Below are 13,654 nucleotides of genomic sequence, written 5' to 3' on the forward strand. Positions count from 1 at the left end.
TTATTTTCAGGCTGTAAGTGTCCTTATGTCTAAAATGAGTCTCTTGTAGACAGCAAATAGATGGGTCTTGCTTTTTTCTCCATTCTGAAACCCTGCGCCTTTTGGTGGGATCATTAAGCCCATTCACGTTCAGAATTACTATTGAAAGATATAAATTTAGTGTCATCATGATACCTATTCAGTCCCTGTTTTTGTGGATTGTTCCCTTGGACCTCCTCTTTCTATTACAGAGTCCCCCTTAGTATTTCTTGCAGAGCTGGCTTGGTAGTCACATATTCTTTCAGTTTCTGCCTATCTTGGAAGCTGTTTATCTCTCCTATTCTGAATGAGAGCCTTGCTGGATAAAGTATTCTTGGCTGCTGGTTCTTCTCATTTAGGACCCTGAAAATATCCTGCCAGCCTTTTCTGGCCTGCCAGGTCTCTGTGGAGAGGTCTGCTGTTAATCTAATATTTCTCCCCATAAAAGTTAGAGATTTTTTTGTCTCTTGCTGCTTTAAGGATCTTCTCTTTATCTTTGGAATTTGCAAGTTTCACTATTAAATGTCAGGTGTTGAGTGGTTTTTATTGATTTTAGGGGGGTGGTCTCTCTATCTCCTGGGTCTGAATGCCTGTTTACCTTCCCAGGTTAGGAAAGTTCTCAGCTATGATTCGTTCAAATACATATTCTGGACCTCTGTCCCTTTTGGCGCCTTTGGCAACTCCAATTAAACGTAGATTTTTCCTTCTGAGGCTGTCATTTATTTCCCATAACCTATCGTCATGATCTTTTGTCTTTCCATTCAAATGGTCCTCAAAAGAAAGAACTGGGGGTTGTTTCCTGTGAGGCCCCAGGAAGAACAACAGTGGCGGCGGCCAGCTCTCCAGCCCTAGAGTCAGCTCCTACAGTAACTACCACAGCTCGCAGTCCACAGAGGCCTGGATGCTCCGGGGGCGGGGCCTGCTGATCTGCACAGCTCGAGGCGCCCAGTGGCAGGAGCGTCTTTGCTGTCCTGTGCCCTCCCAGCCTCTGTCTGTCCCGGGGGGAGCCCTGGATCCTGGGCTGTGTCCCCCAGTGCCCCGCCCCTCCTGGGATCCTGCTGCAACTCCCTGCGAGAACCTTTCCCTCTGGGAAGATTGGTGAAGCTCCTGCTTCTCCAGGACGGAGCTTTCCTGTCCTGGGGACACTCGCCCTGCAGCCTTAGCTAGGCTCCTTGCTGGGGTCCCTCCCCCTTGGATGCTTTTTATTTCTTTATTTTTTTTCCATCTTCCTACCTTGATAGAAGCATGAAATCTTCTCACTGTAGCATTCCAGGCTGTTCTCTCTTTAAATCTCAGACTGAATTCGTAGGTTTTCAGGATGATTTGAAAGTTATCTAGGTAATTTGATGGGGACAGGTGACTTGGGGACCCTACTCTTGCCCCCTCTTCCTCCCTGAAATCCACTTTTAAGCACCTACATTATTTCCTCTTTTGATAATAAAATTTTTACCCTGTAAGAATGTATTCTTTTTATTAATAAATTTATCATCAACCGTGTTTTGTTTTGTTTTTTTAGATTATTCCATGTACTTGTCTCAGGATCTAAAAAGTCAAAAACCCTTCGCATCCCTAGTATATTTTTTTCAGTTTTTACAGTACTTTTTTCCCTGACAAGTGTATATTTCCAATTAATTAATATGGCAAGATAAAAACGTATCCTCAGCCCACCAACTAGATATGGATCTTATTCAAATCCAGTTCTCTGTAGGCAGAAAACAGGGTTCCCATTAGGAGTTCTAGCTGCTACTTTCTTTAACTCACAATGCTGGCCCAGGATCCCTAAATCCTACAGCAAGAGAAATACATCTAAAGCCACAGGAGCTTCCTCTTCTTTAAAGAGGCTGGGTTGTCATTTCATTTCTGATGTTGGCATCACCAACAGGAAGACACTTGTTTATCCAGTTAGCCAAATGATCTGCAGATAGAAGCTTCCTGTTAATGCTCTCTGTGTCAAAGGGTGTCAGATTAGAGCTGAAGCTAAAAGTAAAAACTAGGTAACTAAGTGGGAGTCCTGTCTCAAACTGCTACCACAAAAAAGAAGTTCACTAGAAATAGCAACAGGTATGGTTGCTACTCCTTACAGTGATTTGCTAGAACCATTAGTGAAATTAGGTGCAATGGGATCTTTCACCAGACACTGTAAGGATGGTTCTTATAAGAAATAGAATACATAAAAGTGATGGGATCTCTTGTTCAAAAGCCTGTTAAAGACCTTTTAAACATCTGATCCCAAGTTTTCTGGAAGTAGCTAATATCTCACTCTGGATAGAAATGAATCAGTTCCCTGACCTTCTCTCTCCCCCAGCCTTTGACATAGTCTACTATGTTTTTGAGTTTTGCTTTTTGTCTTTTCCTGAACTGGGATGATAACTTGTTCACTTGCTTAACTGTATTAGAATGTATCATAGTATACTATTGTAGTGAATTTTAAATTTTAAGTTGGTTAAAGGACTTGAGCACCTCTACCATGCGTAAAATGCAACTGGGAAATATAAAAATAATAAAGTATGATGTTTGCCTTTAAAAATGTTACAATCTACTTGAAGAAACTTGTATGTAAATGACTGATTATGATACAAGGCAAAGTGAAATAATCACTAACTAGAGGACAAGCTCATCCATGGTAACACAGATAATGAGAGCAATTATTTCTACTGAAGGGGAATCAGAAGCTCCTATGCAAAAGTGGCAGCATTTGAGAAAGGGTCAGACAATAATTAAAATGTTAGAGGGGAAGTAGAGAAGAAGAGACTTTTCACTTTTGGAATGGAATTAGTACAGGCATATAGACACAATTCAAGAGTTGTTTTGCTGTTTTGTTTTATTTTAATCTAACACATGCAAGACACTGTGGTAGGTCTGGAAGAGATGCAGAGAAATGAAGAAATCCAAAGCATACAAGTTTCCTTTTCAGGACTCCTGGGTGGCTCAGTGGTTGACTGTCTGCCTTTGGCTCAGGTTGTGATCCCGGGATCCTGGGATCAAGTTCCACATCGGGCTCCCCGCAGGGAGCCTGCTTCTCCTTCTGCCTATCTCTCTGCCTCTCTCTCTGTCTCTCGTGAATAAATAAATATTTGTTTAAAGTTTCCTTTTCTTCTATAGCTTACATTCTATTTTGAAGGAAGAATAATTTCTATGTAAGTATACCTGAAGAGTTCATCAACAGCATATAGTTGCCAGGAATGATGCTAGTGAATGGCAAGTCCTTTAAAATCTATAGTACATGAAGTCATAAAGAATTCACAATTCCCAGATGGAGAAAAGAAAAGTTTCTAGAGGACAAGAATATGAACTATTTCTTGAAAGAAGAATAAAATGTGAAAATAAAATATGAAACTATCAACTTAGATGAGTAGAAAGTACCTTTGGCCCACAATAGGAAAACACACACACACACACACACACACACACACACGTTTAGGTGAACTCAAATGCCTACCGAGTTCAGACAGATAAATTAAGTGAGTGAAGCAGTATATAATGAAAGGGAGTGTAGGAGACTATGGCCCAGGCTCAAAGAAAAGGAAGACACCACTAAGCTCCAGCCAAACTCTGCTCTAGTGTTGCCAGACTTTCCCATTTATCAGAATAAGCCATTAATCTAGGATATATGTATTTCCTAAATACAAAACAAAGTTATGTTGGTCAGAACTCTACTGGACATGTAAAAAGTCTTTTGAGTCATATTGAGTCATATCTAGTATATGGATCACTAATTTTCAACCTCTGCTGGATTGTGGAGGGAAAAACTGTAAAACTAAAATCTTTGTATTTTATCCTGTAATTATTTAAGGCTATAGATCAGAGATGCTGTTGTTTAAACTGACTGCAAAAAAAATTTACAAGAAATTTTTGGAAATATTTGTTGTCTCAAAATTTTTTTCAACTATCTCATGTATCTTTAAGAAGAAAAATTGCAACCATATAGCTCTTCTCCATTGTATTAGGGAGAAGATTCTAAGTTCACATTTTCCAATTTGGGCCTGATGGAGTACTTGATGATGACCTTTTACTTGCCTTCACTGCAAGTTGCCAGCAGTGGATGCCACCAGGGTGTCTCGGTCAGGTTCATTTATGTGCCTATTCTGCTTTGGTCCATGAGGCTGGCTGACATTGAAACCAGGAGGAGTTTGGTGGTTTGCAACAGATGTTTGGGGGCCTTCTAATTTCTGAGTTTGAAAAGAGTCCATAAATCACACACAAAAAGTACTGTTATCAGTTTCCTCTTTGTTTAGGTTTCTCCCTAATCTAGTGTGAAAGAACTAAAGATGGTGTTAACAATATAACTTCTAAGCCTTCACACTAAAATTGAGTTTATTTACAGAAAATGACTAATATTTTTTCTCTCCCCTATCAGGAATTTCTGACAGATGAAGATGCTTCGTAACAGGGGAAAATTGGGCAGGACAAAGAATATCATATGGAGATGATAAAATCATGCCTCCATTGAATGAAATGCAGCATTCCAGATGTTGCCTACATTTCACTTAAAACCAACTGGTACAGTTTATGAACAATGTAAATTCCCAAAATATAACAGGGCAGCTCTGCTTCCTAATGCTGAGAAAATACTTAGAAGATCATCAAATCTTGAAAATGTGCTAATGAGCCACAAAGTCTGATTAAAATCAAAGGTGCAATGTTCCAAAAACACTCTGTGATTTAGATAAGTATGGCTTAGGTTTCATCATTGATTACAGTACTTTAAGGCAAATTTTGCAGTGTTAAGGAAGTCTCAGTAATAAAAACAATTCACAATAGCTCCTTATTAAGTTATTTTCAGGAAGCAGGGTCAAGACCTGAGAACTGTATAGGAGAAAAGAAAAACAGGCCACACAGACCATTCACTTGCTAAAATGTGAATGATTAAGGTTTCATGACACAAAACATGGCATTTCCAATTACTTAATTTGAGGATTATTTATAAATAATAAGTCCAGGTTATGAGCAGATATGAACAGAGATGAACATCTTCTGTTCTTTAATTATGAAGGATAGAATAGTTGGAAGTATTTTTCTCAGATAATATCTCTATGGGAGGGAAAATGCTCACATATTTCAACTTTAGTTAAGATCAAATTGATCTAATTAGCATTTTCATCTAATTTATTGCCCAGAATTCCCTTTAGTGAGGTATGTTTTTGATAAATTTCAAAAAAAACTGGAGAAAATTTTGGAATTAGACATATAAAAGAAAAATGAGACTCCCTCCCCAAAGATAAATGAAAATATTATCTGAAACACTAAAATGACAAAATTGGAAAGTCATAAATTACAGTTACATTAATAATGGAACTTACAGAACAACCCAGAATTATTCTATATTTATTATATTTGAGGCACAGAACATAATTTACTTAGAGAATTTTAATTAAAGTTACACACAACTAATTAGAGGAAAAAGGAGTTCTCTATCTTCTGAATGAATGAATTTGTAGCCATACTGGTTAGTTATTGTGTAAGATCATTATAAGTCATAGAGGTATTAACAACCTTATAAATTAAATGTGTAAATAACTTTGCTTTATTTTTATTTTCTTATTCTGGATTATAAGAATTGATTGTGAACAGGGTTCCTATAACACACTTTCCATCCTGGACAGTTTAGAACTTCATTTCCACTTCTTTGCTTATAGCAGATATAAAATCCAGTGTGTTCATAAGACATTACTAATACGATTACAAAACTGAGACAGAGGCAACATACATGTAAAATCCTGGTAGATTAGACCTTCAATTCCCTGCAGGAAATTTTCAGCTGGCTAAAAGGAGAACCCCTGCTGCATTCTTCTTTCACTTACAAATCCATTCTCAGAAAGTAGAAAAGAAATCAGATACCTCTGTCCTTGATTTGACCAACAAGGAAAGACCCGTAAAATTTAGTGTGGAAGAGATGCAGAACACAATCATCTCCATAAGCAAGTAAATATATATTACGATACTTCATTATGTGGTATGTGGTACGTGCCATCTGACAACTACCATGTGCCCTATTTGTAACATCAGTGACTTTGAGTTGTTATAGAAATATAATATCAAGAGCTGCAGATGTACCTCCTTCACCTTTCCTTAGTCTGTCTTCAACATTTCACTATTTTAGCAATATTTTAAAAGAGATCATGAGAAAATTATGTGCCAAGATTCATCAATGATTTTCTATACCAAAATATTAGGAAAACAGCAACATTAATCATCAGTTCTCTACAAACCTTGCTAAGCTTATCTTGTGGTATACCTCTTCAGACCTAGTTCCTAGTGAAGATTTGTTTATTCAACTATTGCTGTGTTACTCTTAGTCATTTAATTTTAAGAGGAGGTCCTCTCCTGCCCCCCATAAAATCACCCATCCACATTCCTTCCACCACTTTCCCTAAACAATTTATATATTGTCCAAATTTGATTTGCCCTATGCATAACCTAAAGAAAAATTCTCTATATAGAATTGATGGCTTAAGTATGGAATATCAAATATTTTAGTGATCATGGGTGCACCATCACCCTAATGTTAAGAAGTTATTAGTAAGAAAAATTCAACCTGAGGAATTCACAGAGCACAAAGGGTTTTCACGGGAAAAAGTTCTGCCATGATGACTTCTAATAATAGCTGATTGCCCTCATTCAATTATATCCATTTTTTCTAAATCCTAAGAATTCAAATGATTCTATAAGTTTCTATAAGGAGAAATGTTAATAGTGTTAAAGATGATGACATTTTCACTGAGTGATTCAAAGTAAGCATTTACTGGCTAATTTAGAAAATATTAATAATATTAATAATAATAATAATAATAATAATAATAATAATAATATTGGTTGGATGCTGCAACCAAGACAAAATCCTGATGCCATATATCCTAAGTAATCAAAGAAGATTCTGTAAAATTTCACAAATTACTGTTTTGTGAAAGACTGAAAGACAACACAGAACCTTTCTCTAGAAATATAGGATAAGTTTTCTGTTTAAGTAATGTCAACAAAAACCTGGGGTTATCAATGATACAGCTAAAAGAGGATTTGGAAACTATTACATACTTATCACATCTGGCCCAATTATATATCTAACCATTCTGGCATTAATAAACATTCCTATGTGGCTAAGTCTTATAGGTAATTTATATGACACATAAATTTATAAAAGACTTATTTTTCCCAATGAAAATATTCAGTTCTAGAAATAAACTTTGAATCATATAACCACAAGATGCAAGGATCTATCAGATGAGCGAACAATCTATTTCAAATCAAGTGACACAGGCAGAGATTCTTGCCATGTGTATGAATATTTGGTAGCTACACAGATTCAAAAATCAGGAACAATGCAGCTGTTATTGGGGACTGAGACTTACCAGTACTTGTAAGGAAGTTAACATTTCTCATCACACCTTCAGTGTAAGCTCCTGGCTCATAACTGTCCATTTCGCCTGTGACAATGTGAGCAACTCTTGCCGCTCGTCCTCTGATAGCACCTGCAGCACGGTCTAAATTATCAGCATCCTGGTCTCTCAATGCTATGATACATTTGTTGACATCTTCTAGGATATGGCTCTCTGTAAGTAAACAGATCAAATTAGTGTAGCATATTATAATTCATGTTAACTTCTGACTTCAGATGCAATACTCATTGGGAATAAAGGACACATTGACAAGAAAGAAAAAAAAGAAATGATTTTTCTTATATCTCTTTAACAACAAAACTTGTGAAATATAGAACCATATTTTTATCTGTGTTTTTATAGATTACATATTATTTTAGATTTTAGTTCCAACTGACTTGATTTTAGATTTGGGTGATATATAGGTGCAAATTGAGGAAAATCTCTAGATCAAAATAAAAATAAAGTATACAATGGTGGAATCCTTAATTCTGATTAAAAACAACACTGCAGATTATAAAACATTTAAAAAATATCAGCTATTCTAAATAGGTAGAAAAATAAAGCTATAGAGTTCCACTCAACTAATGTTCATTGGTGTATAATAGAATTTAAGTTATAGTGGAGGCATTCCCATACCAATAGGCAATTCTCTGGACACCAAATGAATGTTCTACAATTCAATTCCGACACTATCTACCCAAAGCTTGCATCAGATCCCACAGGTTAAGGGTTCAGTCCTTATAAGACTGCCTCCCACCCCCACTTCAGAGCCAGTTGCAGGCCTAGGTTATTACTTGTCCTTCTGATCCCACTGGCTATAAATCAACTCCCACGACCTCCTCCTTGTGTTTGATTAATTTGCTAGAGCAGCTCTCAGAACTCAGAAAAACATTTTACTTACTAGATTTAACTTTTATAACTCAGAACAGCCAGATGAAAGTATGCATAAAGCAAAATATGTGGGAAGGGTGAGGAGCTTAAAGGCCTTCTCCAGATGTGCTATTGTCCACACATCTTCAAATATTCCTAACCTGGCAGCTCTCCAAAACTCTTTTAGGGAGGCTTCATGACATAGGCATGATTTATTAAACCACTGGCCTTTGGCAATTGATTCACCCTCCAGTTCTTCCTCTCCAGAGGCCAGGGGATGGGACTCAAAGTTCCAATCTTCTAATCATGTGGTCCATTACTCTGGCAACCAGCCCCTACGGGGAGGTGGGTAGGTTACAAAGGTTACCTCATTAACAAAACAAAAAACAATTTTTATCACTCTCATCATTTGGGAAATTCCAAAAGTTATGAGTTCTGTACCATAAATGAGACAAACATCAAATATGTATTTCTTACTATAGATCACAGTATTAGACCTGCCAATCTCCTTTGGTCTGCTTGGTTAACTCCTACTATTGTTTTACAACACCAAGTCAAATATTCCTTCCTCAGGAAATTCATGCTGACCTACTACAAGATAAATTTGGTCCCATATAGTTTTGGATTCCCATTAAATGGCTTATATGTTTTCATTACAGCTTCTTCCCATATTTTAATGATGTACTAATCGAACTGCCTGTCTAGTAGACTGTGAAATATATTTGTGTAAGAATTTTATTTTATTGTTTGAGGTGTCATATCTAGTCCCTGGCACAATACATGGCACCTGTTAGACCTACAGAAATGTTTGTTAAATGAATGAAATCCTCTTGTAACATACCTGAGACCAGTAAATTGTTTTGTCTGAATCCTAAATCGTGGGTTATAAATGCAATAGACACAATCTGTGCACTTAGTCAGTTTAACCCATCTCAAGGACCATCAGGTCATTTGCATGAAAAGGATTAAACACTGAAAGCCTTCATTATAAATTCACTAAAGTTTTAACCTAATTTGTAGCATTCAGTTATGAATGTGCCAAAAGGTCTACAATAAATCCAAGCATGGTCCCATCTCAATAGAAAGTGCATGTATTTCATCATCATCAAATTTCCCTAGAACAGAAAGTACAAGTTTAAATGTGGAAAGTATGTAATCATAAAGTCCATAAATGTGAATTTTAATGACATAGTTAGAGGCTATTACTTTTCAAGTATATTGTAAGTGTTTTAAAAAAAACTAATACTACTTATTTACACACACATACATATATAATAAGTGATTAATCTGTATAGGTGGTTAATTTTAGATTGCAGAGCTGTTTTGTTCAGTCCTATAGAAGTGAAAAAATGTTTAGAGAAAAGCAGTGTTTATTCTTGGAAGATTAATTATCTAATAGACTGCAATTTCTGTTTAATTAAAGACAAAATCATAGCTGCCACAAACTATTTTTTTCCTAGTAAATTTTGCACAAGAAAAAAATATGTACAAAGAATATTCACTAAAAATGATTTGAATGTTCATCTCTTCTGTTGGATGATGATATAGACAGTCCCCAATTCATTTTATTATTTAAAGTATGGATTAAAAATATAGCAAGGGTTTTTCTGGTTCTTTTTTGCTGGCCTTACTAAAGTTTGTGTGGTTATTGATTTAGATTGAGCCCCATAATCAGAAGCCAGGGTTTTAATGTCATTGAAGAATTATAGAGAGGAGGTCAGATATGGAAATAAAAGTCCTACATGAATATATACAAAATGTAAAAAATAAGTGAAATAAGTGGCTAGAAACATGTAACCAAACTTTATCTAAAGTGGTTTTATTGAAAATATTAGAGATGATGACTAAATTATATTTTGAATTACTAAGATTAAATATAGCACAAAAGCATTAGGAAAGGTTTGCAAAATTTCCATTATTGTGACACTTTCCCATTACCCTGAATGTCTCACAAAATGCCAGAAATTATTTGCATGAAATTCTAAACATAGAGTGCCAGAAAAAGAAAATAAGAATGCTGGGCACCTCCCACAGATGCACAATAACTAAATATTAAACTGATTTCATAAAAACAATTATTTCTTTGCTATTCCTATTTCAGGTGAATTTAATAGTGAGAAAGGCCTTCAGGATAGCTAAAGTTTTTATGGCTAGCTATATAAGGTTAAACCCCTCAGAAAGAAATTAAACACCAAATACTTTGTGTAAAACTTCCTCCTGATGTATCTCTGAAGTTTTTGGTAATGAAATAGGTTTATTTGTCAGACCTAACAGAGCTCAGTAGGAACTCTACCTCCATTTTATTTTATTTTATTTTATTTTATTTTATTTTATTTTATTTTATTCTATTCTATTTTATTTATTTTATTTTATTTTATTTTATTTTATTTTATTTTAACTATAGATGCACTTGGACTCAAAGATTGCATCATTTTTAAAATGAGGCTTAAGAGAAAGAAAATGTTATTGTAGAAAAAGTACATTCAGAATACTGCATTTTTGTTGAATTTATTATTTCTGTTCATTTCAGAATGCCAGTTTAACATTTGATTTGGGGTGAGGAGTGGAATGTCCTGATGTTGTGGGAAATGCTGAAGTGCATTATTTTTAGAGCAGAGAATTGTTGAAGTAGTAGCAATTTCTATCAGTCATTTTATAGCTATCCTGAGATGCAAAGGGTTTCTATTATGTTGGGAAACCGTAAGAAACAAAACAATACAGGAACATATCTTAGACGAAAAGATAATTCATCTGTTGCAAACTTCTCTGAATAACTCCATCTTTAGTCACTGCAGCAAGCAACACATAATAAAATTTTGAAATGCATTTAAATTTTTTCTATGATTTTTTTCTTAATTCTTCAGTTTGCCACACATTCTCTAGACTTTGCCTTAGACAAAGTAGAAAACAAACAAAACCTTCAGAGAGAACTTCATTTATTGGCTTTTGACTTCCAAAGCAGAATTTAAAAATCTATAGCCCAAAGAAAATACTGGAAGTGAAAGCACATTTTATTTGCCAAAAACAGACTTTGTTGAGAGGTAAAAATCTGTTTTCATTTCATCCCCAAAGCTGGGCTTTGAATATATCAATGACAAAGCCTGAAGAAGTAGAAGGTTTATGTTATAATCTCTTGAGTGAGGAATAAGTTTCCTCCTCTGATATTTGCAGACCTAAAACAAAATTCTAAGGAAAAGAGTAAAAGAGAGAAAAGGATCTCTTTTTTCTAAAGAATTTTTTTCTAAAGAGATTGAGTTATAAGCCCAAAGAGGTTAAGTTTCTTAAATTGGCAAGGGTAAGATTAGCTATCCACGGTTTATGAGCTCAGAGAGTTAAACTAAGCTTAATTATAAGAAAATAAATTTCCACTTTTGCACACCTGAACCTATAACTGTACATTTAAAACTCATTTTATAGGCAACTACACAGACGCTCAACAAACACAAACACAGCAATTTTTCTCTATTAACAAAAAAAAACCTGAAACTAAAAGCAAATGTAACGCACCAGTAAGTTACATTTTATGTGTCTACCTTAAGATGGTTAAAATTTCTGTTTGATCACGAGGATTGGTCTCCAAATTACCTGACACCCTGCATAAAGAGGGAGGCAGGTAATATTTTGAGAATAAAGAGCATATATGGAGCCAAACATAAAACATTAAAAAATTCCTCATCCCTTTTTTTTTAAATTTAAATTCAATTAGCCAACATATAGTATATCACTAGTTTCAGATGTAGAATTCAATAATTCTCCTCATCTCTTTTCTACAGAAGACTTAAAACCTTCCATTGGTCTCTCCTCCCTAAGGTAAGTAGAACTAGTTAGAAAATGAGATGATATAAAAGATAAATAAGGTACAATCCCTGTTCACAAAAGCTATACAAGTTAGTAACCAGAAATAATTATTTTCTTTTATCGTCCTTTACTCTTCCCAAAATACGCACGACCACAAGTATTTTCATTTTATAATTTTAATGAAGTTTTTTGTTAAACTTTTCGACAAAACTCTGTAGTACTTATGCAGATGAACTTGTATAGAAATCAAAATCACAAAAATAAAGTCACTGAAGCTTTCATATTTCTTTTAGTATGTCTTAAGTAGGCTCTTAGAACTTATTAAAAATTTTGTCAAAAGCTTGGAAATAGGCAAAAGTATCATTGCATGCCATTTCAGTGTCTTACTGGGCAGAAATTGTGAACCAGGCCTACAATCTAATCCCCACAATGTAAATATTTGCTTCACTTGTAATTTACTATTGGTTAGAATACTGATGCCATATAAGTGATTCTTGTAGCATAGTAATGTGACTTAATTTTTATCTGGTAGAGTTAGAAATAATTTTTGTAATAATGATAACCCTAAAGTTATATTCTTATTGTTTTGTAGTACACTAAGTTGTGTTAGAATTTTTTTTATTTCTAAATTAGAAATTTTATCTAATTCTTTCTAAATTAAAAATTAGAAATTTTAGGGGCAGCCCGGGTGGCTCAGCAGTTTAGCAATGCCTTTAGTCCAGGGCCTGATCCTGGAGACCCGGGATCGAGTCCTGCGTCAGGCTCCTTGCTTGGAGCCTGCTTCTCCCTCTGCCTGTGTCTCTGCCTCTCTCTCTCTCTCTCTCTCTCTCATGAATAAATAAATAAAATCTTTAAAAAAAATAGAAATTTTATTTAATCATTCTTTTATTTAGAATTAGATGTTTTATTTAGAAAAGTTTTACATTGGTTAGAAATTTTATTTAATCATTCTTTCTCCATCAATTCTCCTTAAACAAGATTTATCATCATGATAACAAGTGAATTTTTGACAGAAACTCACTTTAAATATGTAAAAATCTTGCTTTCAATTTTGAAAATTACTCTTTGTGTGCTCTGACTTGGAAGGTACTAATTTCATTTCAAGCATTTTTTTTTCTGCTCGGGGGACAAATATGTAAAGCAAAAGTTACATGTTGAATCAGAGACTTGTATTTTAAATGCAAAACTCAAAAGTTCCTAGGAGAAAATCTAGGTTACCTTGGATTTGGCAATGACTTTTTAAATACAACACTGAAAATATAAATGATGAAAGGAAAAATTGATGAGTTAGAATTCATAAAAATTAAAAATGTCTGCTCTGCAAGAGTCACTCTTAAGAGGATGAAAAGACAAGTCACAAATGGGGAAAATATTTGCAAAACACATATCTAATAAAGGTGTAGTATCCAAATTTTATAAGGAATTCTTAAAATCCAACAATAAAATAAAAAATCTAAATTAAAATGAGCAAAATATTTGGGCAAACCTCTCAAATAAGAAGATACAAATGACAGATACAGATGACAAACAAGCCTATGAAAAGATACTCAGCATCAAACATCATCAGGAAATTGAAAATTAAAGCCAGCAAG

The 13,654-nt window shown here is 34.7% G+C and overlaps 1 protein-coding gene across 5 annotated transcripts in view; it reads right to left on the reverse strand.

The window, feature by feature from the left end:
* Nucleotides 1-13,654, reverse strand: part of CTNNA3 (catenin alpha 3) — a 1,666,571-nt gene that overhangs the window by 430,985 nt on the left and 1,221,932 nt on the right. For all 5 annotated transcript variants that reach the window (XM_038534069.1, XM_038534067.1, XM_038534068.1 and 2 more), the window contains one exon: nt 7,365-7,565. In XM_038534069.1, coding sequence (XP_038389997.1) covers nt 7,365-7,565 — 201 coding nt within the window. The remainder of the gene's footprint in view (nt 1-7,364; nt 7,566-13,654) is intronic.

Source organism: Canis lupus, chromosome 4, assembly GCF_011100685.1.
Source record: "Canis lupus familiaris isolate Mischka breed German Shepherd chromosome 4, alternate assembly UU_Cfam_GSD_1.0, whole genome shotgun sequence".
Taxonomy (NCBI): domain Eukaryota; kingdom Metazoa; phylum Chordata; class Mammalia; order Carnivora; family Canidae; genus Canis; species Canis lupus.